Genomic DNA, 26,174 nt, shown 5'->3' with positions numbered 1-26,174 from the left:
TTTTCTCAACCATGGTCCCCTCCTCTCAGATGACTCTAACTTGTGTCAAGTTGACGTGATACTACTTCTCTGTGTGTAAGAACACACTGTCTTCGTTAGGAGATGATGATAAGAAAAAAAAAAAAACCTGCAGCTGTAATTGTTTCTTCGGGGATTTTGTTGTTTTCTTTTTTCAAACGTTTTTGATCCGTGATGGCTGGTTCTGTGGTTACAGAATGGTAGTGTGTAGGGCAGGCTACATTCCTCTGGACCTCACACTAGTGGCAGTGTGTGTGTGTGTGTGTGTAAGATAAAAGATAAGGGGGGTTGGGGATTTAGCTCAGTGGTAGAGCGCTTGCCTAGGAAGCGCAAGGCCCTGGGTTCGGTCCCCAGCTCCAAAAAAAAAAGAAAAGAAAAAAAAAAGATAAAAGATAAGGAGCCTGGAGAGGGTAGGTGGGGGCGGGCAGAGAGTACGTCATGTATGTGTGGGTGGAGAAGATATCTCAGGTCCTTGATTTTCTTGCCCAGCCCCTGCCTGGACCTGAGTGTTTGAGCAGTGTGAGCTCTGGTCCATTCATAACCGCCCCTTGCTGTGGACCCAGGATGCTGCAGCAGACCCGCCCCTTGCTGTGTTGTGTACCCAGGATGCTGCAGCAGACCCGCCCCTTGCTGTGTCCCTTGCTCTGACCCAACCAGGCTATTCTTGAACTGGTGATTTCCGCTTCCTTAGTCTCCCCAGTGCTAGAATCACAAGCACGTGATTCTCTGCTTTTCACATTGCACTAGGGGAAAAAAAACCTTCTGGGGCCCAGCTTAGAGCCACCTGGGGAAAGGGCATACTGGGCTGTGGCTCCATTGGAGTCCTATCTGGAAGAGGCAGACCCTCCTAGGTAGGCTCTGGGGATGCTTGTGGCCCTTGTGTGACACACCTCTTCTCACACCTCCTCTTCTTTCCACAGCGCGGTGTCAACACAGACAGTGGCAATGTCTGCAGGGAGGCTTCCTTCGAGGGCATTAGCAAGTGAGTCTGCCCTCAACCCACTCCTACCTTTCCCAGCTGATCTTTCCCAGGCCGGCCGTACAAGACATGAAATACGGGAGTGTGCTGTGAATAGGTTGAATCAACTGTGTAGTGAAATAATTTGTGGAAAATCACTTCCTCTTTTACTTTAAGGAAGACGCCCTTCCATGTTGGGCTCCCTCTCAGAAGAGCCCTGGGGCCCTGGCCACAGTGGGGCAAGAGTAGCTGTTTTCTTTGTTTGCTTTTTGTTGTCTTTTGCATTGGCTGATTGATTTTGTGTGTGTATGTGGAGGGGGGGGTGAGTGTACATGCCATGGTGTGTGTGGAGGTCAGAGGACAACCTTTGGGGGCTGTTCTGTTCTCTCCTTCGTCTGGGTAGATCCTGGGAATCGAACTGAGGTTGGCGGGCTTGGTGCAGAGCAAGTTCACTTTGTTCAACATTGTTCACATGACTAGCCTTGTTTTTCATTTCCGATTTAGCCCAGGCTGTCCTAGGAATGGCCTTTGCATTGGCTAGTTTTTCCAAGACCAGTTTTGTTTTTTAAGTCAACACCAACCCCTCCTCCCTGACCCTTCAGACCCCACTAGTCCTGGCCCAGCCCAGTTCTCATGATCTCCCTGTGTCTCCATTAGCCTAGTCTTTTGCTCACTACCTAGTTAAGCTCTGGGTTTGAGTCCCTTAATCCCTACTCAGGAAATTAGTCCCCTCTCTGGGCAGGAGGGTAATAGGTCTGTGTCCTTGTCATCCATGCCCCCAGAGAACACTGCCTGCTAGCTGTGGCCAGGCCAGGCTGTGTCCTGGGAGGTCTATGCTGGAGTGATTGGACAGCCCTCAACCATGCTCCTGCACCTGGGGCACAGTGACAGATTCCCCACCACAGATTCTCTGTGGGCACTTTGTCCTCTGTTGTCTTTTTGTAGGCCAAGGTGGTACCACCGGAAGAGACTCCTTATAATTATGTATGAGTCGGCCCCAGGAGGGAGGGAACCCGTGTTTGTGCAGCAGAAGGGTGATTAGAAAGGATTATGAGCTCATGAATATGTATCATTTCCCCAGTGATAAGAGCTGTGGGGCAGGGAGATGGGGTATCTATATCTAGTTTGGTTCTTTCATGGCACAGACTGCTGTATCCTTTTGGGATTTCGCCCTAAGCAGCCTGGTGGTGACCAACCCAGCTTGCTGAAATGTCGCCTGCTAAGTTTGTTTTCTTCTCCCAGTTCCCCAGCATTGCCAGGTGCCTGTGCCCCAGCACCCTCTTCACCTTTCTCAACCCTTACCATCTGCAGCCTCTGCGTGGGTTTCAGCCACATGGAAGTGGGCGCCTTGGAGGGCACCTCACTGACTGACTCTATGATGACTTTGGTCACCACCACTAATGTGCAGCACTGCTTGGGTGGTGGGGACCAAAGGAGACGGTCTGTGGCCAGAGCCTGCACAGTAGCTGGCTGCCTGCTACAGATCCTGCTCAAATCTGTTACCCATGAGCCTTGGTCTCCCCATCTGTGCTGTAGCCAAGTGAAGCCAGCATGGTCAGTGGCCAGATTCATGCATGGGTATAAGCTGTGGCATCTGTCTCTGCCATAGAGGATGCTGAGTTTCTCCTAGAATGGGATCCCGTGGATTATGTGACTGATGAGGTCCTGGAGTGAAGCTGCTAAGGCCAATCTCTGCTACACTGGGAAGGTTTACCGGGAAAGGCCATCAGTGGCCACTGGGAACCAGAAGTGGAAGCCTTATCCTGCCTCACTGAGAGGACTCTGGGCTGTAAACTCCAACCTTGCTCTCCTCTGAGCAGATCCCAGCCTCTGCCCCTGCTCCTCCCCTGAGTCTTCTCAGGCCTTCTCAGGACTCCAATGAGCTTGTACCCTGCAGTTCTCCACCGAGTTGACATCTTGGGACTCATCTTTCTGGTTTTGTTTTTGAGACAAGATCTTGCTCTACAGCCTAGGCAGGCCTGGAACTCACAGGTCTCCCATTACAGGTGTGTACCAACATGTCCAGCATGGAACCCTTTTCCTGAGACCGAGGAACTGTCTTCCACAGTTTGTCTCACTCATGGGATGTATATATATGGTAGGGGACTACTATGGTCCTCCCCAGGCCTATGGCAGCTGAGCTGGGCTGGGGCCAGCTCTCCATGCTGGGTGTGGGCTGGCTTTGTTTCTGCATGTATGTGATAGCTAGAGTCTGACTCCTCACCTCTGCTTTGGAATATCTGTATGTGGGACCCATCGTTGGTCCAAGGTCAGTTTGTCCCTCACTCTCCTCCTCTCTGGGCCTCACCTCTCACTCTGTCATCCTTTGTGTAATTTCCTGGTGTTCTATGCTAGGACAAGAGCCATCATCAGGTGTCCTACCATACTATCAGTGAACACTCACTTGGGGTCCCGGCCATCGGCTCAAGTGTCCCGAGTTCCTTCCTGTTAAAAGCCATGTCCGTGTTCTTGGGCTCTAGGCTGCAAACACCTCAGGACTTGGTGCCAAGCTGGGGAGAAACCTTGTCCTCAAGGGCCACCATGACACAGGACTGCACTTACCTGCCTGCCGAGAGTCTCCTGCTGGTTGCTGGTTAATAATAGCCTTTTTCCTAAGCAAGATGAATCTTTCTGTTGTCCTAGTTTCCAGTGTGTAACTGATCTGTCCCCAGTCACCTTTCACTGCCCAGATGAAGCTCCACATTCCTGGGACGTTTGCTTTTGGCCCCTTTAAATGTCTCGGAAATGCCTCCATTTTGGATCTCTGTTCTACCTAGACTGATACATAGATTTAGCCCTGTCTGTCTGTACTGAGGACCTCCCAGGCTGCCTTCTCCCCTTGGCCCGCATGAAGAGGGGCTGGCAATGGCCTCAATAGCCTACCCATTCCAGACCCTCTGAGCTGTGGTCCAGCCAGGTCGTTAGTTGGTTTGTGGCTTCATAGAATTACCACTGTGGTGTACTGTCCCATATGTGTGGAGCCTTAGCCTCAGACCAGAGCCACAGCAGGGTGTGCACCAGGTCAGAGTGTGGTGGGGACAGTAGAGGAGCAGAGAAGAGGGAGGTGGAGGCGAGGGAGCTGATAGACAGATGTCAGAGAGATCTTGCTGGAGCCATAGGCCACTGGGCTTCCGAGAGACTAAGTCTTCTGATTACATTGTGATGTTGTGTTGAGCGAGAGATCTTGCCCAGCCTAAGGTGCCTCGTTAGGCCTGTTGCATCAGACACACATTCCAGGAACATTTAGAAGAAGACCTCTCCATAGACTCTGCTAGGCCTATGGTGGATGGGAGCAGGGGTCAGGTTCCCATGGCCAGGCTCTGCTGAGGGTACAAGGGCTGCTCTGTAGGCTGGAGCTGGGAGAAGCAGAGATAGGGAGGGCAGACCTGCAGCGAAGAGGACTTGAGACCTGCCTTCTGGACACCGGCGCCCAGAGCCCCTCAAAGCAAACTCGTCTCCAGTACATGACCAAGCCAGGAGCCATGCATCTTCGTTAGTGCCTGAGGAAGTAGATCTCAGGGCAGAGTTTCCTGAAGTAGGGAAGCGGACCACGAAGGCTCTATGAAATGGGCCTGTGGCCTAAGCTGAGAGCCACCCATCCATCAGAGAAAGAGAGATAGTGGGGATGTGTCCCTGTACCAGACCATCGCCCTTCCAGTCGGGCAGGACCTGTGTGTATGAATTCTGGGTGGAGACAGCCAATTACAGAGTCCGCCGTTTCACGCCGTCATCTGAGAGAGAAATATGGTCCTTATTCCACATCAGCTGGCTATTGAGAACAAGCATATTTCTTATCTTTTGGCATTTAGTTAAATTGCCTTGCATATTTGAAGACAATTGGTTACAAATTAATTCCATTTAAATAAGCAGTTAAATATGAAATGCTGAATTTGGGACTTGGCTAATGCAAGGATATTAATATTCAACGATGTGAATTTTAAAACCTAGGAAGTTAGAGGGACATTATTAAAACTTGACGATTTACAGCAAAATGCCAATTTGTGGTTTGGGGACCATGACTTTTGGGTAACGGTTAACTTGCACATCAAGTTAATATTTAGGATTGAGCTTCAAATTATGGCCCATGGAAATCTCCATGAAGGGACAACCTTCCCCAACGCCCTGTTAGGAAGTGTGTGTGTGTGTGTGTGTGTGTGTGTGTGTGTGTGTGTGTGTGTGCGTGTGTGCACATGCATGTCCTTTAGTGGATTAGAAACTCCAGGCCCGTGGTGTAGGGTGAGAGAGGCCTGCCTCAGAGGCTAGCCTGCCCTGTTCACTCTTCCAGTTTCTACCTTCCACTCCTAGGGTATCCTCTCACCCCCACAGACATGGTAGGGTTTTGTTGTCTTTGCATAATGAATAGATTCTTATCATCGGAAGAGATACTAGTACCCAGGCCACAGTGTGGAATAGCAGAATGTCATTACTTAAGAGTTGAGCCCATCCATAGTCCTTCGAACTCTTCTGTGAGTGTCTGAGTTTCTCTGTGTGGAATTCTGTGTGTCTCTGTGCTTATGCCTTGGTCTATGTGTGTCATTTGTGTCTGTGTGTCCTTATTTATGTGGTTGTGGATCTTTATGTGTGTGTGTGTGTGCTGGCTGTCTGGATATGTGTACATGTATGGATGACCTTGTACCTCGTAAGTGCATGTGCTGCAAGTGTCTTTCGGTATCTGGGCAAGTACAATAATCCCTCCTTTGCAGTTTTGACTTTTACCATCTCAGTCAACCACAATCTGAAAGCATTACCTGGAGAATTCTAGAAATGTGTAACTCATAAGGAACCCAAGTCAGTACTTAGTAGCATTCAAGGTAGAACCCCCTTTGAGGGCTCCAGTCCCAGCAGAGGAGCCCCTGAAAACTGTACAGTGAGGCGAGAGAGTGGGAGGTGAGGCCCAGGCAAAGGAGGCTCAGGGGTACAGACACGGGAAGGGATGGGAATGTTAGGCACAGGCCAGGCACTCCAAAGCACATGTCCCACCACTGAACTCTGTTCCCAGCCCTCACTCACACCCTGCAGTTTTGAGATAGGGTCTCACTTTGTAGTCCAGGCTTGCTTGCCCTCTTACTCCAGCCCCCTGCATGACTGAGGTTGTATGCATTACCATGCATGTCCAGTTCATGAGTTCACGCTGTTCTTCAAAGCATCATCCCAACTTGTATCATTTACTCGAGTCACAAATTATCCATGGCACACTCACCCATTAGTTTCTCAGTAGCCATCTCTTTTATCAAATCAGCCACGTGGTATCCCAGTACTTGTGTTTAGATAGCCTTTCTTATACTTAATAATTAATTTTTTTCAAAGCACGAGTCTAGTGATGCAATTTTACTATAGCATGTTGTAATTGTTCTATTTTATTATTACTTATTACTAGCTTCCTACTGTGCCTAATTTATAAATTAAATTTTACCATACTCTTCATGCTTGGTGAGAGAACCATGGTATCCCCAATGTTCAGTGCTGTGTCCTCAGGCACCCATTGTGGGGGTCTAGGAATGTGTCCTTCCTAGAACATAGGTGACATCTCTGTCCATTTGTGTGAGTCTCTGGTGTCTCTTATGCGCACGTCTGTATGTCTTCTGTCCAGTCTGCTGTCTTTGTATGTGTGTGTTTCTGCAGCTGTGTCTGCATGCCATCATATTAACCCCGTTTCTCCTTCTGCATGTGCGTGTGTGTTGCGTATTATGTGAAATGAGATGCAGCCAGCTGTTGAGTAGCTAGGCCAGTGCTTTCTCCAAGGTCATAGTGACAGTTGGCAAGATGGGAGAGTCTTGCTTTATGTGAACTGCTGCTCTGGTCTTTGTTCTGGGCCACATTGGCTGTCTCTAATCTCTTTGATACACCACAGGTAGGACTGACTCTCTTGTTCGTAGATTTGTTTATTTTTATTTTATGTCTGTGAATGTTTGTTTGCATGTATGTCTGTGTACCACGTGCAAGCAGTGCCCTCAGAGGCCAGAAGAGAGCCCTGGATCCCAAGCACAAATGATTGTGTGTTTATAGGTGCTGGGAACTGAACCCAGGCCCTCCGTAAGAGCAGCGAGTGACTTAACCACTGAGCCATCGCTCCAGCCCCATTCTGGCTCTAAAGTATTTAAGTTGATTTAGAACCAAGAAGCTTGTTTGTGTACTTCAGAATCTTCAAAGCTTCAGAGATGGAGCTTCTAAGAAAGCTGGTACCTTTTTGTAAAAGTATCTTTTATTTGCCCGATTTAATTTTCTCCTTCAAGGCTCATTGCCTCCATCTGCTGATCTAGGCCTAGTCCTGGAAGCTTCTAGACTCTGTACAATCTTTGGATGTAATCTCTTGCCAGAGCAGCCACGTTCTGAATTAAAATTACTCTACCCCTTTTCCTGACCACCCCGTTCCTTGATTAAAGTAAGTGGCCCTACAACCATGGCATTGGATCAGTTCAAACTCCAGGAGAGTTGTGTGACATCAGGAGCTCATAGCTCTTCCTGAGTCTCCATGGAGAGATCATAGGATCCAGAGGGTCAAGGGCTTACCCAAGGCTTCTGTTGGTTCTCGTCAACAGGGTTGTCGGTATGCTCACTGAGTTGTATAACCACCCGTCATTATCAGTTTGGGAGCATTTTTATCACCCCAAAGAAGGCAGTGCTGTTTCTCCAGGCCCCTCACCCTACACAGTCCCTAACCGCCTCTGTCTTTCTGTTCACCTGATGCTTGATGTCAGGTCATTTGTGGGCATTTGCATCTGGCTTCTTTCTCTTGTCAGTGTGTGTGTGTGTGTGTGTGTGTGTGTGTGTGTGTACACATGTATGTGTGCATGCACATTCACATGTGTATGTGTGCATATGTCTGTTGGTAATTTTTCAGGAGTTATAAGCAAAAGCTACATTTCCACTGTCTCCATATTTGACCATATGGTCATCTTTACTAGTGCCCACCCCTCTCAAGATTTATTTTTCTTCATATTGATATGTATGTCTGTGTGAGCGTATACATGTGTGTTCAGTGCCTGCAGAGGCCAGAAGAGAGCATTAGATCCCCTGGAACTGGAATTACAGGAAGCTATGAGTCACCCAAAATGGGTACTGGGAATTAAATTCCTTTCTTCTGGAAGAGCAATACACAATCTTAACCCCTAGGCATTCTTTAGCACCAAACACTGCCTTTTAAAAAAACAAACAAACAAACAAACAAAAAACCCCTCACTTTTTTACATTTACGTGTGTGTGTGTGTGTGTGTGTGTGTGTGTGTGTGTGTGTGTGTGCGCGTGCGCGCACACACACATTCATGGTGTACATGTTGAGGTCTGCGGACAACTTGCAAGAGTTGGTTCTCTTCCACAATGTGGGTCCCAGGAATAAGCTTGAGCAGGTCTCAGGTAACCACTCCTACAGCAAATGCCTTTACCCCTGAGCCATCTCCCTAGCCCGTCAGTGCCTGTTTCTTCATTTGGCTCACATCACTGTAGTGCCAGTTCAGTCTGAAGAAATTCTTTGTGGGGTAAGTTTGCTAGCAGTGATTCCCTCATATTTTGTTTGTCTGTGGAATTTTAATTTTCCTTCATGTTCTTAACAATACAAGGAGACTGTCTGTTTTGGAAGGATTTTGCCATATCCATAGTGAACACACTCCAAGCAGCTGTCTGTTCTTTTTCTGCATCCCTGTCTTTGTAGGAATTGATGCCTACTACTTTGTGATTTTTCTCTAGGACAACCATATCCTCTGGCCTCAGAGAACTTACCTCTTCCGTGTCCTTACCCTGATACCAATGTATAAAAGCCCCCTTAGCATACATCAAGTCAAACTTGTGGTCTATACAGGCCCAGCCCTCAACAACAGCAGCCATGTTGCTCAGAATACTCATGGCACATACCATGCTGTACCTTGGCCAGATGCCTAAGCACCACACTGGGAGGCAAGTAAATGATAACAACCCTGAGGCCCCTGGGCTAGACACCAGTCCACAAAGGCTGTTCTTGGTCTTGATGGCAGTAATGGCAGCATTCACATCCCTGTGTAGCACATTTCCACAATACAGGAGGCAGCAGGACATACACTTGGCTGTGCTGGGGATCACACTTTTCCATCAGATTGGGAGGCTCAATTGGAGCAGCTTGGTTAATCCTTACCATCAACAGTCCTTATGGCAGGCCTTCTCTGCAGAGATGACTGGGGCATAGGTGGCCAAGGGGAGGGAGACAAAAGGGTAGGCCAAAAAGTTGGTCTAGAACGCTGTCAGGTTCATGTCTGAGGCCCTTTGGAAGAGCAAAATAGCTGTGTTAGAGGAGGCGGTGTGAGGGATGGGGCGACTGAGACTGGTTTAGGTTGAGCGTTGGAGGTCATCTATGGCCTCATTGTCCTCCATGAAGGCACAGTCTGAGTGCTCCAGAGTGGGGTGGGTGATCCACAGCTGTAAGCACTTGGGGCACTGCATAGGTCAAGAACCGCAGTCAGACATCTTGCCACACTCAATAGAGACTGCTCCATCAGCAATGATGTGGAGTCAGAGTCCTCTCAGAAGCTGTGGAAACCCAGGAAGCCCCGAGTCCAAGCTGGCTAGGTGTGCTCTTGGCAGTGACGGAGTGACCACCGACACAGTTGTCAGCGGCACCCTTTGGGGTAGCATAAGCTACTTTGGGTGGGAGAGCTGGCAGTTCGGGTCATTTCAGATCTCACCGATTACTGTGGCTCCAGATCCACAGAGGCTTCCTGTGACTCTGATTTCTGGCACCAGGTTTCTATCAGGCTAAATCCTGTGTCTGACAGTCAGACTCACAGCAGTCTTACCCATCCGGACCTCTGAACTGAGAGACATTCACACCTGATGAACCCTAGTGGTGCCTCTTCCATTGTCGGGATCATAGGTCAGAGTGGGACCCTTTCCCTTCATTTTTGAAGCTTATCTTTTTTGGAACTTTGGGTTCTCAAATTTTTTTTTGTTTGTTTCTTTCAATCCGGTATACATTATCCCATCACCCTCTGGTTGGCGTAGTTGCAAAATTGGCCCCTGATGAGAGCGAACCAGGAGCACACCCCGTGTGGGTGCTGAATTGAGTGCTTCTCGATGCTTGCAAGATGTAGAAGCTCCTTCATTGATCGATGTGCTATATCTCAGTCAGCCTTTTGTAAGGTTAGAAAGTGAAGGTTGAACCTCTCAGGTGTGGATCCCCTCATCACACCACAGTCAGAAGACTGAAAAGACCTAAACCCACCCATTGTGAGTCCAGGACCCGGGCCCATGCACTGCTGTCTGGCGGTTTGGCTGTGGCAAGTCTTCAGATTTGTGCTACTTAGAGACTATGGAGCTTTAAGGGGCTGGAGAGATGGCTCAGTGGTTAAGGTCGCTGGCTGCTCTTCCAGAGGACCTAGGTTCGACTCCCAGCATCCACATGGTGGCTCACAGCTGTCTGTGATGTAGGGGATCCAGCACTGTCTTCTGACCTCTGCAGACCGATAGGCACGCACGTGGGGCAAAGATAATACATGCAGGCAAAATACCCATGCACATAAGATGGATTTGTTCTCTTAAAAGGATGTGTAGAGTTGTGGTTTTCGTCAAATTAGTGAAACATTCACTCGCTTCCTCCAAATATTTTTCTTTCTCCCCGATTTCTGGTACTCCTGTTGTGTGTTAATGCACTAGATAAAGAGTCTGCCTCTTGGGGAAGAAGGAGTGGGTGTTTTACAGTCAGAGTGCTTGCCCTCCAACTGACCAAGCTTAGAGGTGGCAGCCCAGGCCTCCAGGCCTGAATGAGGGAGGACACAGTAGCTTTTCCTGGGCCAGGGAGCCAGGAATTTCAAAGGTGGGGGACACTCTTCGTCATGGCATGTTTGTGTTGACGAGATGCTTCTAGCTGGGACGTGATAGGCCATGCATCTAACGCCATTGGTGTGCCTTCTCTTTCCAGGTTCACTGTCAACAACACCATTCTTCACCCAGAGATCGTGGAATGGTGAGTGCATGGCTTGCGCCTACCTCTTGCTAATTGCACTCAGCTCGTGGAGGAGGAGACAGTTCCTTCCACAGTCCGTGCTCTGAGTGCCTGCGACTCTTCCCTAGACAGCTCTTAAATACAGCACAGCTGCTTTGTCGGTGGCTTTGAGGTGAAACTTCTCAGCCTGGGGTAGGCTTCTGTGTGCCGTCACTTTTCTTCCCAGGCCACGGAGCTGCTCTTTGATGGTGGCAGAACAGTTTTTCTTTGTTGAGTGGCTTCACTTACTGTGGAGGTAGGAGAGAGCCTCGGCAGAGCCTGCGCTGGCTCAGACTCCATGGGGAGGCAGGCAGAAGGCTTCTCACTTCTGGGCCTGAGTGTGTGGCTGACACTTTCCAGCCTGGTTGAAAACCATGGGACTACTGTGTCCTAAATACAACAGCGGTGAGGCTGGCCCAAGATGAGGTGGGGTCAAGGATCAAGGGCTAAGGAATCCCTGTTCAAGGACATCAGGGAAAAGGGCGGTGGCCTTGGGTGGCTCTTTGAAGCCAGGGAAGTGGATCCTGGGTGACCTGAGGGACATCTTTGCTTGTCAGCTTTTTCAGCTTTCTCCTCAGAGGGAAAAAAAAAAAAAGGCCCAGGAAACTTTTGAAGGACTTAGGAGAGTACAGATCACATTTGTATTCCCCAAACCTATTTTAACCTCTAACTGGAGTCTCAGCTAGAGGCAGGAGTGGGAACCAGTGCCGCTCCAAGAGCTTGGTGACCATGGAAACAGCAGGGTGACAGCCAGGGGGCCATGGAGACTGACAAAACCGAGAGCAACAGATCTGAGATTTATCCATGTATTGAGTCAGAGGCAGGCGCCTCTGGGAGACAGGTAGAGATCCAAGAGCTGCTGACAGGCGTTGGCGGTGGCTGTGGCCCACTGCCAGGTACAGCCGCACTCTGGGGATGGAGACTGTGTCCTTCAGGTTCATGGCACCTCTTCTTGTTTGTGTCAAGGAACCAAGGGCTGCCTCTGTAGTTCACTCAGCAGGACAAGCCCCGAGTACTGGGAACTGGCCCGTGTCCACCATCTCCTGCACCGTGACTTTCCCCTGGGGTCATTACAGTGGGGACTGTGTTGGAGACCACAGCTGGCTTGTGAGCTCCAGCATCTCCCTGAGGGACAAGCCATTAGTTCGTCACTTTCGAGCAGGTTCACTTTAATTCCAGTGACATTTGCAAGGCTCCGAGGTGGAGTCTGCGTTCATAAGCATACCTCTCAGCTTTATTAAAGCGAGCAGCAAAAAGGACTTATTTGGCATTTGATGGCAGTAGAACAATTTCAGAAATGTCACATTGTCCTTGCCGCCTCAGGGGTGTGTTTTAATAGCACAGGGCCCGGTCTCTGCAGTGATACAGTTGATCTTGGCAGATCCATCATAGCCACAATTATTGCCCTCCTTGCCAGAGCCCAAGGAGGGGCTCTGGGTGCGACAGCGGCGGACCCTTCATCTCCCAAAGCAGTGGACTTCCTGTGATATTAAATTACCACTTGGTGGTACATCTCTGAGAGTTCCTGGGTTTTGCTTACATGTTTGGTGGTGGTGGCGGCGGCGGTGGTGACCACGGTGGCGGTTGGTCTCAAGCTCCTACCTTTTCATCCCAGATGCTGGGGTTGTAGGCACATCGAGCCACTCTCAGCTCCCCCAGGTCTCGAATGCCCAGGCTGCCAGTTCTCTCCCTCTCAGCCCCGTGGACAGTGTCTGCCCAGGGGAGACTGTCCCCTCAGGCATAGTCTAGCCCCAGTCTCTGTCTCTTCCAAGACCTCTGACCTTCTGTCTCTGTTGCTGTCTGTGAGGCAGCTGTGGTCAGACCCAACGTACAGTGAGAACGGAGGGATTTGCCAAGCAGGTGGCTGGTACACTGACGGAAGTCAGTTGCTGGCTGTCTTAGTAACGCTGGCCCTACCAGGACTCTGCCTGTGAGGCCCGCGCTAATGAGCACTCGCCTGCCTCTCTGCTTAAAGAGCTTGCTGTTGTCGTGTGTAAGGCAGCTTCTCTAGTTATCCCCATGCTACAGATAAGGAAACTGAGGCACAGAGTTAGCGACTCACCCAAGGAAAAGCCAGGAGGAGTCCAAGCTGTTGGCTCCACAGTCTTCCACAGCCTCTTGTAGCTCAGCAGAGCACTCTGGAGTCCGGGACCTGCCCCTGTGCCAGCCTCCTCAGCTCACCCTGTGCCAGCCTCCTCAGCTCACTCCTAGCCCCTCTGCAAGGCCAGCTGACTGCAGTCCTCGGAGTAGGTCTCGGGTCAGGTACCACAGGGCTGAGAGCAGGGGCTGTGTAAGAAGGTGTCCCCCGGCATCCACACAACACCCCAGGCCCAGGTTAGCATCCTGGGGCGTGTGGGGCCCTTTCAGGACCAGTCTGATTGGGAGGCAGAGGGCAGCCTCTTTCCACATGGGGAGCTGGCGCTCTCAGGTTTTTTTTTTTCTTGGGGTTTGGTTTTGGGTAGCATTCATTTTCTTTGTGTGACTGTTTTATTGTTTTGCACCCTCTCAGGCAGCGCCTTTTGTGATTTCCTGTAAATTCCTCCGTAATTGTACTTTCCCACAAACACAAGATCATAAACTGCACATTTCTGTGCCTGTGCTTCAGTGTTGGCGGCTGGAACGCACAGGTCAGAAGTTGAAACTTACTAAGAGCAGGCACGGCACTGCCATAATTCAGCCTGGGCCCCGGCTCTGCTGTTTTGTAGAGGATGAAATTGATCTGGAGGTAGGGTAGGAAATAAAGGAAGATGCCTTCACCCCGCCCCACAGCTCCACGCCGGGGCACAGCATCGTGGAAGAGTGAGTGCGTCCTCGACTTCTGTGCTTCTCCCCGGGTTCTAAGTGAGACCGCGCTCGCTCCTCTGAGTCAGAGGCCAGTTTTAGAACTGTTAATTACGCGGAGTGAGAGTGGCCTGCATGCATTAAAACGCAGGCTGTGGGTAATGTGGCTACTTCTACTCCCCTGCCGGCAGCCAGCACAGGAGGTAAGGTGCAGAGAGAGGGCTTCAGGACAGAGGTGCACCCGACCCAACATTGTGGGTACCAAATCCCAAATTTAAAAATGTGTCCAGAATTAAAAAAACACAATGACCTAGATTCTTGGCCTACGGGAAGTGCTGCCGCCTGTCGTGCGCCGAGCAGTCCTGGCACGCTTCACGTAGTGATGGGGGATTCCCAAGGCAGAGAGAGAACTTGGTTCCTACACACCAGAAGGCGGGAGACGGGATGGGGGAGTTGTCACTGTTCCCAGAGTCCCGTGCCAGGCACCTGACCCAACGAATGAGGTCTGGTCACCGACCTCAGAAGCCAAGTGGAAAGGGGCATAGTCACCATGGCTGTATTGGGATGGTGGAGAGCAAGAGGCTCAGCCATTGGTGGGCAGGGCAGGACAGAGAAATCTGCACAGTTGAACAGTCTGGGTCAGCTTGTGGTTCTGCGGGTGACTCCAGAAAGTCTTACTGTCTGCGCCTCATGAGATGTCTGTCCCTGTTTTGGGGGAGAGGAGACACTTCCTTTCGAAGTTTTGTCAGTCTTTGAGGTACTTTCCCCCATTTGCCGGTATGAGAGGCTGCTGTTCCCGGAATGCGAAGTGACTGCAGGTTCAGAACAGTAATTGGAGATACTAAAGTGTCTTTTACTGCTTCGATAAAACCCCATGACCAAGGTAACCTGGGGAGGCAAGAGTGGACTTGGCCACACTTCCACAGCATAGCCCATCACTGAGGGAAGCCAGGGCAGGAACTGAAGCAGATCATGGAAGAATGCTGCTTACATGGCTTGCTCCCGTGACTTGCTCCGTTTGCTTTGTTATGTAACCCAGGTCCACCTGCTTAGGGACTGCATCACCCACAGTGGGCTGGGCCCTTCCGCGTCAGTCATCAGTGAAAGCAATACCCCAAGACTTGTTTACAAACCAACCTTATGGAGACAGTTTCTCCGTTAAAATTTCCTTTACCCAGGTATGTGTAGGTTTATGTCAAGTTGGCAGAAACAACCAGCACGGGGGTCAGAGTAGGATGTTGTAAAGCTCACAGGACCTTACCTTAGTTACCTGTAGTTTTGTTTTTGAGACCAAGTGTCACTATGTAGCCCACATTGGAAACTTGAGCTTCCTGCTCCCTTGAATCTAAATATCTTAGTTACTCTTTAGGCTCTCAGCCTTGAGGACTGAATGAAATAGGTCAGGTTTCATTCTAGACAATCAGATTTTAGACAAACACTCCTGCAGTCGCTAACAGTGTGTGGCCTTGAATAGGAGTCTGACCCAGAACAAGAGCAGAGACGCCAAGCTTCCTCCTGCTCCAAGTTTGCAGAGACGCCCAAATGAGGAGTCTGCAAAACCCTGAGTACCTGCTCTGTCTGCACCGTGGCATGCACAATCAGGCCCTGTTTCGGTTATAGAGTGGACTTCCCCCGACACCCGCCTGTCCCCATAACCTCTCTAGGGGCCGAGCTTGGCTCTGGTTTATTTATGGACTTCTGGTAGAGCCTCCAAGGATATGTAACTCCATGCAGCCCTTTCTTGCCCCTCCATTACTGTGTGGTTTTCTTCTTACACTCAGTCTCCAGTGTGGAGGGGATGTTGGGGGCAGGGCCTAGGGAGTTCTTTGGTTTTGAACTCTTGCCCACCTGGCTACCGCAGAGACATTGCCTGTGCTCTGGGAGAGCTTTGAGAGCGATGGAGTTCCTGGCCCTTTAAATGGATTTTATTCAACAAGCTGGCACCTTGATGCTTAGAGACTGATCTGGGAAATACTTCATCCTGTCTTGCTACTATTTTAATCAGTGCTGCATTCAGACCTCAGTTAATTGATGTCTTAATCCTGGGTTTAATACCTAGAGGCAGTTTTGTGACCTGTGAATATTTAAGGGGAAGAAAAAGATTGTTGCACAAAGAACTCTCTGCCTAGTGTAGTTTCTGTCATTTCAGGCCTATGGCGGAGACTCTGGTTTCTGGCTCCAGAGTGAGGCCTGCGATCCTCATCTTCTCACACACGTTAGTGCCTCTGTGTGTATGGGAGAGGGGGCACATGTATGTGTGTGCACAGCTACTCTAACTACCGAGCTTCATATCCAGCCATTGGGTTTTTGCTATGCCCAGGCTGGCTTCAGACTCATGATCCTCCTGCCTCTACTTCCTGAGTGCTCAAGTTCCAGCCCTGGTTTGCTCCTGTCTGTCGTTGGAGCAGCCCCCTGAGTATAATGGCCATCACTCAAAGGCCAAGCAGCACCCACGTCTCCCAGCACACATCACCTGTACCCATCTGAGAACTAGAGCTGCCTACCGCCCTGCCCCAGCTTCATAAGGAGCTCATGTTGTTCTACCCTGAGCCCTGCTCCTTGGTTTCTGCCCATAGGAGGTGGCTTTGACCTCCCATGGTGATACCAAACTGGTGGGTGGATGATATATTTTCAGTAGCCATCTCATACTTCCTTGGACAGATCAGAATCCTTCCCTTGGGTTCAGTAACCTACAGAGCACAGAGAACCCCCTTTGCTTGCTGAGACATAGTAGAAGTGACCTCATCACCTACAGAGAAGCCGTGCAACCTGCTGAACAGACCAAGTGTTGTCTGTAGTATCTGGGCTTGTGGTTTGGAATTAACAAACCAGGTAGGACAGGCCCTGTCTCCCTGGCATCTAGGAAAACCCACAGACCAAGAGCACCCAGGGGCTACATAATTAAGTCGGAGGGGACCAACCAGGCATCTGAGTTCTGCCTTTCAAGGATAATTTGCCTACGTTCTGCTTTTCTTTGTTTGGTTTTGGTTTTGTCTATTTGTTTTTCAAAACTCCAGGTAGCTCAGACTGCCCTCAGATTCCACTTCCCTGCCCCAGACTCCTGAATGCTGGGGCTATAGGATGGTTCACTACTCCAGCTACATTTTTTTTTTTTTTTAAGTTTCCCAGGATAAACCAGCTAGAGATCTAATGGCAGGGCTGAGTCTCCAGCCCCACTGGCTACACATGAGCATAGTTTCTGCCTGGGAGAGCATTCTGTGGGTCTGTTCTTCTTTCTCTCGCCATGGGAATGGTAGGCCACTGTAGGGAGAGCCCAGGAATGAGTGTGGGGAGGGAGTGAAGGTGACAAGGGCTCTAACCTGGGTCTCCTCCAGGGATGAATAAGGGCTCCAGTGGGGAGTAAGTGCTCTGGGCCTCTTCTCTATGGCCCAGCAGCAGTTGCCAGAAGGCTGTGCTGCTGGACTCCTCCTGTTCTTATTGGGACTGAAGAGGTAGTGCCTGGCTAGAACTAGGAAGGCAGTGACTCTGCCCCACTCCCCCTCCAACCCCTGTGCAGCCCAGGCTAGCTCCAAATTCATGCTCCTCCTGCCCAAGCCTCTTAGATCCTGGGAGTACAGCTGCATGTTTATGCCTGCCACCTCTCTTTTTCCTGAGAGTGAGCTGTCCAGCCTGTGTGCTGCCTCTCTGTCTGTCTGTCTTCTCCAGTGGTCGTGAGCACACACTCCTCGGCTCTGCTCCCAGCCACAGATGTCTGTCCCTGTGGCTCCCTGCTCTTTCTGATCCACTCAGCCTTTTGAAAGACACTTAGATTTTCAGTGCATTCATTCAGGGACCAAAGGTGGGGGGGGCCCTCTCCAACCTTGAAAACGCTGTTTTCTGGTATCTGGGGGCCAGTGAGCCAGATGAAAGGGCAGAGAGAGGAGGAAGGAGGCTGTGGGGGAGACTGTGCATGCAGGTTGTGGGTGGGAAGCAGAATCGTGTATTTTCCCTCATCTAGAGGATACCTAAGGTTACTGGAAGCCAGAAGTCAGAGTGTTGCCCTGCCTTACCATGACCCCAGGTGCTACGAGAAGCAGGCAGGGCTGGAGATAGACAAAGGGAGAGTCTGGGGAAGTTCTGCCTGTGAGGGGCAGCCTGGAGCCATGGGTTGAATGTGGGCTACCAGTGGACCAGAGGGAGAGGTGCCAGGTATCTGCCTTGATCAGCAGGAGGGTTGTAGAGACCAGAACACGGTGGGAATTTTTGCATGCTAGGTCCTAGGTACTGGGGACCTTCAACGGGAGATCAATTCCAGAGGCCTATGCCAGAGACTGGGGGCGGGTAGAGAGGGCAAAGTGAGGGCCAGGAGGGCAAAAACGGATGGGCCGTGCGCGCATCCACTAGTGAGCCCTAGGTTCCAGGAGCAGGTGAGAGGACAGTTGGGTGAGGGTACAGAATAGCCAGAAGGCAGAGGGAGGAGAGGAGGGGAGGTTTGGAGCGAATGAAGAAGATGCTTTTGAGGAGCTTAGCTGCAAGAGAGTGGAGTGAGTGCAGGACGTTTTGCTGCAAGGGAGTCCAGTTACAGTGGCCCTAGAGCTGCAGTGAGAGGCATGTGGGCAGCTGGTGTGGTGCATGCCCATAGCCCCAAACTCCTGCCAAGTCAGGAAGATCTAGAGTTCAAAGCTAGCCTGGGCTACATGATAAATTTAAGGTCACCTTGAACTGTAGAGTAAGATCTTGCCTCATAAAAAAACAAAAACGAAGAGGATAAAGGACTTGGCAGGTAGAGCAGTGAGCCATCAACAGGAGAAAGGGGAATACGTGTCTGGAAGCACAAAACTTGGCAACTGTGGAAGGAGAGGCAGAGTGGCCCGCCCCCTAGCTTGGTGTTTTGTTGTTCATCTGCTGAAAGGAGCCTGTGCAGAGAGGTAGAGTAGGGAGGAAGAAGCTCAGAGTCTACCTCTTCTGAATGCTTCCCCAGAGATGAGGACCAGACAGTAAGCAGGTGAGGCAGGTGGCTGCAGCTTCCCTGCCAACTGCCCTTCCTGGTCCTGTGCTCTGCCCTGAACTCAGCAGCAAACAAGGTGGGGCCCTGTGGATGGGTGGACACAGCCTGAGGGAGTGTGACATACAAGCAGGAACAATGGTGACGGTCTCAGCCAAGTAGAAGGGCCACAAGCCAGAGACACCTATGTCCGATTTAGTTGTGGCTTCACTCATCACGGCAACCATGAGATGCCTGCAGTCTGTGAAGGGGGAGTAAGGAGTGAGATGCAGCAGTCACAAGGTTATCCTGCTTGTAATTGTGGACGTCCAGTTACCTGGGGCTGCTTCTCTGAGTCCCACCTTTTTTCCGGACCTGCCCCTCAGGGGTGGGGATAGGGGAAATACCAGCAAGCATTCTGGTCCCTGTTGTGGAATCAGAGGTCCCTCCGACAGTGCAGCTGGGCTTCAGGAAAGAAAGGGTGTCTATCTGGGAGCAGTCTCCTAGGCTGGGATTGTTCTGCCCACCTCACTCTGAAGGAAGGCTGTAAAGTCTGTGGAAGGCAGTAGCATGCTGCAGGGCCTTCCTCATTTCATGGTAACGAGTGGCTTGCTGACCCAGATGTAGGGCATCATGGAGACACAGCTGCTTCAGTGCTGTCCTGAGGGCTGGCTGCTTCTGATGAGTCTGAGAAATGACTGAGTTCACAGCAGCCAGAGCCCTCCTGTTCCTCCCCCTGGCTCTCTCTTGTGGGTAGCAGAGGACAGGTGGGTGACTCACAGGTCTCCCTGGGCAGAAACACAGGCGCTGACTGGAGGGTGCTGACTGGCCTCTCCAACTGGCTGATCTTGAAGGTGCCTGATTGTTGCTTGTTTAGAGGGAACAGTGAGGTGCCCAGCCTTCTGCAAAGGAGCTGAACTGGCCATTAAACAATGTGCAAAGGACCCTCAGCCTGTTCTCCAGTCTCCTCTGCCCAGTCTGCAGGTCTTGCTGTGGGAGGACTCCCCCTGGGTGCATTGGGAGGAGTCTGGATCCTTTCCGTCATCTCCTCCTGCAGAACCCAGTCCTTCCCATGACACTATGTTATAATTGCCTTTTCTGTCTCCTGAGTCTCCAGGTTTTGAGAGAGGGACATTTTTAACTTCCTAACTGGGAATGTCAGGTCGGCACATCCTTACTAGCAAGGTGAATGCACATTTACCATGGGCGCCCCCATTAAAGGTTTAAAAGTGTTGTCCGAGCAGTATGTGTACCTTGTCAGAAAACTCGGCTGGCTTTCTTGATAGATAGCCATTCTGGCGGAGTGAGGTGGAATCCTACTGCATTTCCCTGATGGCAGAGGTTGCTGAAGGGTTTTCTCACGTGCTTATGACCATTTTGTATTACCTCCTTTCAGAACATGCATTTGCCCATTTATTGATTGAGCCATTTGTCCTTTCAGTCTTGATTTTATTTTCTATTTTTTTTTTTTTAAAGAATATTCTGGGTAGTAATCCTTTGCCAGGTGGTTTTTCTGCCCCTCTATAGGCCATCTCCATTGGTGGGAATGTAAACTTGTAAAGCTCCTATGGGAGTCAGTATGGAGGTTCCTCAAAAACTCAAATAGAACTACCATATAATCTAGCTGTACCACCCCCAGTAAATTCTCCCCAAAGAGAATGCTACAGTCGGAATACTACAGACACACTTGTGCACCCGTGTTTATTGCTGTACCTTTCACAACAGCCGTGACATAGAATTAGCCCACCAACAGCTGAGAAAAGAAACCTGATGTATGCACACTTAGGAGTTTGGGTCACTGCAGTGAAACATTGTCATTTGCAGGAAAATTGATGGAACTAGAGACCATCATGTTACGTGATGTTACGTGCAGTAGGCAAGGCTCAGAAAGGGAAATATCACACCACACATTCCCCCCTCGTGTAGATTTTAGATTAAAACTGTGTGTGTGTGTGTGTGTGTGTGTGTGTGTGTGTGTGTGTGTGTGTAAGGGAGACTATTTAGGAAGATGAGGTGGTTCAGCATGAGGGCAGGAAAGGAATGTGGAAAAGTCAGCATGTCAAAGCACATTACACACATGCATAAATAAAACTAGGCATGACGAACATTCTTTGGATCTGGTCACCTAGGAGGCTAAGTCAACCAGAGATTCATGAGTTCAAGGCTGGCCTGCACTACTATAAAAAAAAGTACAAAAAGGTCAAAATGAAACCCATTATTTTGTATAATTAATGTATGCTAATAAATCATATTAAAAAAAAGAGAGAGGTTCCCATAATGCAAAATAGTGTAGGGACTGTGATCAAATCCTGCTCTCCATCCTGCCCCCATCCCTCACAGGACGCTTTTAGTGCTGTGGTTCCTTTGCTCTTCCCTGGGTTCCCTTTGCCAGTTGCCACACAAGGGATTGCTCACGGCCTGTTCTGCACACTTTCTGCACCGTCTTCCTCCTGCTAGCAGGCTGAGGCTGCAGGACCCCACATCACCTCCCACACCGCACACTGCTGTCCCCGCCGCTGTCCTCACTGCCAACTTGTTTCACAGTGTTTTGGGTTTTGGGGGTCAGGATTCTTACCATTTCATCTGCTCTTTATTGAGCAGTAACTCTTCCATGTTTTGGGAGTGAGGAGGTAACTGTAAAAGGTAAAAATAAAAATGAAAAAGCTGTAAAATTGGGTTTGCATCGACATTGCTATGGTTGTGGTCCATGCCCATGTTAGGAATGTTCCCCGGAGACAGCGCCTTCCTGTCCTAACATCACCATCCAGCCTTCCACAGCGCAGGCCTCTAGTAGCAAAGCAAAGAGATTTTTTTCCCCTTACATAACCGCCAGCTGCAGACCTCCAGCTTGCATGCGGCTCTGCAGTAGACACCTAACCCACAGGAGGCCCTTGGGCCCATTCCCAGGACCACAAAGAATTACTCCATATTTTATACCCCTTTGGTATATCTTTTTTGGAAAATAAAAACCCCTTTTTAGGGTAAAAGCAGCATTTGTATACTTTTAAAAGTTAAAAAATGTAACCAGAGCGTGGAAGGAATGTGTGGAAAGATGGAGAGAGTGGCTGAGAGGCACAGGGGTGCAGTTGAGTAGATGTGATTGCTACCAATTAGTTGAATATTGGAACTAGCTACTGGGGAGGAGTTTTGAATGTTTTTAATAGAAAGGAATGATATATAGCTACACATGCTAGTACATACCTGTGACCATAGCACTTTAGGACCAGAGTCAAGGAGATTGCAAGTTCAAAGCTAGCCTGGGATACATAAAGAATTGAAGGCCAGCAGAGTCTACATAGAACGACTCTGTTTCAAAAGAAAAGAGGAAAAAATTATGCCTGAGGTAATAATACTGTTAGGATCATTAAAAAATGGAAATGCACTGGGAGGTGGTGGCGCACGCCATTAATCCCAGCACTTGGGATGCAGAGGTAGAGGCAGGCATATTTCTATGAGTTCAAGGCCAGCCTGATCCACAGACTGAGTTCCAGGACAGCCAGGGCTGAGAGAGAAACCTCCCGTGTGTGTGTGTGTGTGTGTGTGTGTGTGTGTGTGTGTGTGTGTGTGTGTGTATGCGCGTGCGAGGGTGCACGCATGCGCATGTATTTTACTAACCCATAAAGTCTACGTGTCCATGTAAATGATACATTTACACTAATAGGGAGGGGCTGGAGAGATGGCTCAGCCATAAAGGGCACTTGCTGCTACTCATGCTGGCTAATTTTATGTCATCTTGACACTAGCCAGAGTCATTTTAGAAGAGGGAAATTCAATTGAGAAAGAAAATCTCTGGCCCTGTGATCAAGCATGTGGTACATTTTTAAAATTGGCGATTCATGTGGGATAGGTCACTGTGGGTGGTGCCATCCCTGGGCTGGTGGTCCTGGGTGTTATAAGAAAGCAGGCTGAGCAAGCCATGGGGAGCAAGCCAGTAAGCAGCTCACCTTTATGGCCTGTGCATTAACTCCTGCCTCCAGGTTCCTACCTTGAGTTCTCTGGATGCTGGAGTTCAAGCGGTAAGATGAAATAAACCCTTCCCTCCCCACATTGCTTCTGGTCCCAGTGTTCTATCTCAGCAATACAAACCCCCAAACCTTGTTCTTACTGAAAACCTGGGCTCAGTTCCTAGCACCCATGTCAGGTGTAAGCGCCTGTAACTCCAGATCCAGGAGGTCCAACACCATCGCCAGGGTTCCACAGGCATGTGCACACATGTGAGGCACAGACATATGCTCAGGCACATATACACACACACAAATAGGTCTGTAAAACACGTTAATGAGGAAGTCTATTTTTTTAAGTTAGAAAACAATTATAAACAGGAATCCCCTAGTTGTCCTCAACACATTCAGTGTGTTCCCTGGATATAGTGACAGTTTCTTACCAATGATCAATGCCCCTGTAACAAAATCCCTGAGACATCCAGCATAGCTGAGGGAAGGCCCTCTACAGGGACAGCTAAGGTCCGGATGGCAGCCCTGACCTCCAAGAAGGGTGGTAGAGCATTCTAGCTTCTGGATTTGTGTTGGAGCATTTCGTGGGCCCCTTCACATCCATGTCTCCCACTGACTGGAAGTCGGACCTCCCGGCCCTGTGTGCAGCATATGAGCCATCACAGGTGGCACACGTTACTTACTGCACTCCATTAGGTGCAAACAGTTCTGATTTGGCCTCCCCTGCTCAGGATGCTAAATCTACCATGAGACTCCAGCTCCCCCTTGCACAGGAAGGAGATGTGTGCCCTGGCCTCGATGCCTGGCAAGTCACTGCAGCTCCTATTTAGTCCTGAGATTCATTCGCCTTTTTCCTCTCTTATGGATAGGAGGACTTCACGCCTCATCTACCACATCATTGAGCATTCTTAAGTATCCCGCGTGTCTGTGTGGAAATGAACCCATCCGATTCTCATGGGTGTTCTCAAAGCCACATACTTTGAACACGGGTTTTTACAGTTTATTTCCTTGACTTGCTGGCCGCTTCACCTTCTGCTGCTTTTAATTACACTTCCAGACCAATGCCACCTCCTAAACATATCCCAGGGGAGATGTGGAGAGATGGCTCAGTGGTCAAGGATGCGTCCTACTCTTGCAGAGGACCTGAGTTCCCGGCAGCCACGTGGTGGTTCACATCTACCCGTGACTCCAGCCAGGTGGATCCAGCATCCGTTACTGGTCTCCGTCTGCAGTGACACATGCACAAACCCACACATGGACATTCTGAGGATTTAAAAATAATAAAAATAAATCTTAAAGCTATCCCATTATACCCATTCATTACCTTTTTTTGGCTGGCCTATGCCTGGAACTATTTCTCTCATCCCTGAGCTTTTGAATGGTTGACCGTGGCCCTCTGCTATTGGATTTGATCAGTAGTTTGGGTGTAGAGTTCTGGTTTTGTGTGGAGTGTTAAGGACAGGGGAGCCGTTGAAGCACAGTGGGCCATGCAGCCTGCCTTTGATATTGTTTTGGCTAAGACTCAGTTTGCCTGACTGCAAAATGGGAATGAAGATGCCTTTACAGGCTGCATTCCCTGAGAAGCAGGCCTGGCTGGGCTGCAGACACATCTGTACCTGAGTTGGTCCCACTAGTAACATCCTAATGACGTACGGAGAGAACTGGCTGGCTACCAGTTGTCTCAGCTCTTGAGAAATGAGCGCCTTGGTGAGGAGGTGAGTTAGGGCAAAGCAGCCAATATCTGTTGCCATTCACGGGACCTACATAAGTGAGACCACGGGATGGATATTCTATTTTGTTGCAGATTAAGACAGCTTGTCTAAGGCTTCAAGGCAAGCAGTGTGGGTCAGCCAACAGCTCCAAGCTTTACTCTCTCCTCATGGGCCAGACACAGCTCTCCTAGCTGCCTGGCACTGCTCCCTTCAAAGTGCCAGGACTTTGCTGGGCACACACATTGTAGAGAGCCAAGGCCAGCCTGGGCTAAAAACTGAGACCTTGTCTTATCCCTTTGGGTGAACACTGCCATCATCTCCACTTTGCAGATGAGGATACCCAAGAGTTGGGTATCTGAACCCCACCTGGGGTGTGGTGGGTCTCCCGTCAGTCTCTGCCCGATGTTCCATGGACTTGGTGTTAGTCACTGCAGATGGGTGGAGGAGGGAGTAAGCATTGCTCCTTTTGCACAAGTCTTACTTAGGGATGAGACTGGCTCAGTCTTCTGGGTACGGAGCTTGGCTGTGATGCCCTCCAGACACCTCTAGGTTGTAGGAGACTCCTAGGGTCCCCTGCTGACACTTCATCAGCACCTCTATCCTCATGCTCCCCAAGAATCCTGCTCTCCGCAGACCATCAGTTTTCCATGTCTGTTCCTGCACACAGGGTAGAGAGACCCACCATTCCCTTTGTCTCTTACCACCCAACCCTGTCTCGGTCAAAGGCCTGAGCCACATGGTACACTTGGGCTGTCCCAGGGGCTAGAACTGGGGAGGACACAAGGGGTACTATCGTCGTTAGGGTTTCCATTGCTGTGAAGAGACACCATGTCCATGGCAGCTCTTATAAAGGACAACATTTAATTGGGGCTGGCTCGTTTTCAGAGGTTAAGTCCGTTATCATTGTGGTGGGGAGCATGGCAGTGTACAGCAGACTCTTAATCCGAAGGCAGCAGGCAGAGCCACTAGGTCCGGGCTTGAGCTTCTGAGACCTAAAAGCCTATCTCCTAGTGATGCACTTTCTCTAACAAGATCACAGCTACTCCAATGAGGTCACACTTCCTAAAAGTGCCACTCCCTGTGGACCTATAGGGGCCATTTTTCTTCAAACCACTACAGCCACCTTCAGCCAATAGGGCAGATCCCTGGGAGGCCAGGAGTTCTCCTCAGTGTAAGGCCCAAGCCATCTGCCATTAGATTCTATTCTGCTTCTGTGAATAAGGAAACTGGGGCTCAAGCAGGCAGGGTGTGTATGGCCACCAAGGCCATCACTGCTGTAGGCTGTCTGCTGTGGCTGGTACTAGGACATGGGGCGGCTGCTCCATTCCCCTGACCCCAGGTCTTTTTCTAGATAGCTCGGGACTACGTGTTGCTGTGGGTGTTGGGCTTCTCTGGCCTAGTCCCCAGGGGCGGTGATCAGTCTCCCTGGGGAAGTCTTCTCAGCCCTGCCAGATCACTGAGTTGGCCCTGTCTTTCTCTTCTCTGCAGCCGAGTGTTCAAGACAGACATGGAGCTGGAGGTTTTGCGCTACACAAATCGGATCTCCAGTGAGGCCCACCGTGAGGTGAGTTGGGCAGTAGTACATTAGTGACTTCGCAAATGGCTGTGATCTAGCGCCTGACAGGAAGTGACCTCAGAGAGGAGGGATTTGTTCTGGCTTACACTCTGTCATGGTGGAGTGACGGGCGGCTCCTTGGAGGCAGGAGCATGCAGAGATTACTCATACCTCAGCCCACCAAGAAGCAAAGAGACTGGGGCGGAAGTGTGGCTGGCTGGGCTGCAGCCCTCAGTGCCAGCTCCCCAGCACCCGGCTTCCCCCAGCTAGGCCTCCCCTCCTAAAGGTGCCACCGTCTCCACCAAGCAGCACCCCCCACTGGAGCCC

At 50.1% G+C, this 26,174-nt stretch overlaps 1 protein-coding gene across 1 annotated transcript in view; it reads left to right on the top strand.

Moving 5' to 3' along the window:
* Pepd (peptidase D) overlaps window positions 1–26,174 on the top strand; it is a 132,988-nt gene that overhangs the window by 32,399 nt on the left and 74,415 nt on the right. The window contains exons 6-8 of the mRNA XM_032893865.1: window positions 939–1,000; window positions 10,860–10,904; window positions 25,781–25,856. Coding sequence (XP_032749756.1) covers window positions 939–1,000; window positions 10,860–10,904; window positions 25,781–25,856 — 183 coding nt within the window. The remainder of the gene's footprint in view (window positions 1–938; window positions 1,001–10,859; window positions 10,905–25,780; window positions 25,857–26,174) is intronic.

The sequence above is a fragment of the Rattus rattus genome, chromosome 2, assembly GCF_011064425.1.
Source record: "Rattus rattus isolate New Zealand chromosome 2, Rrattus_CSIRO_v1, whole genome shotgun sequence".
Classification (NCBI taxonomy): domain Eukaryota; kingdom Metazoa; phylum Chordata; class Mammalia; order Rodentia; family Muridae; genus Rattus; species Rattus rattus.
Note: the sequence above shows the minus strand (reverse complement) of the source record. Positions and strands in the feature narration are given on the sequence as shown.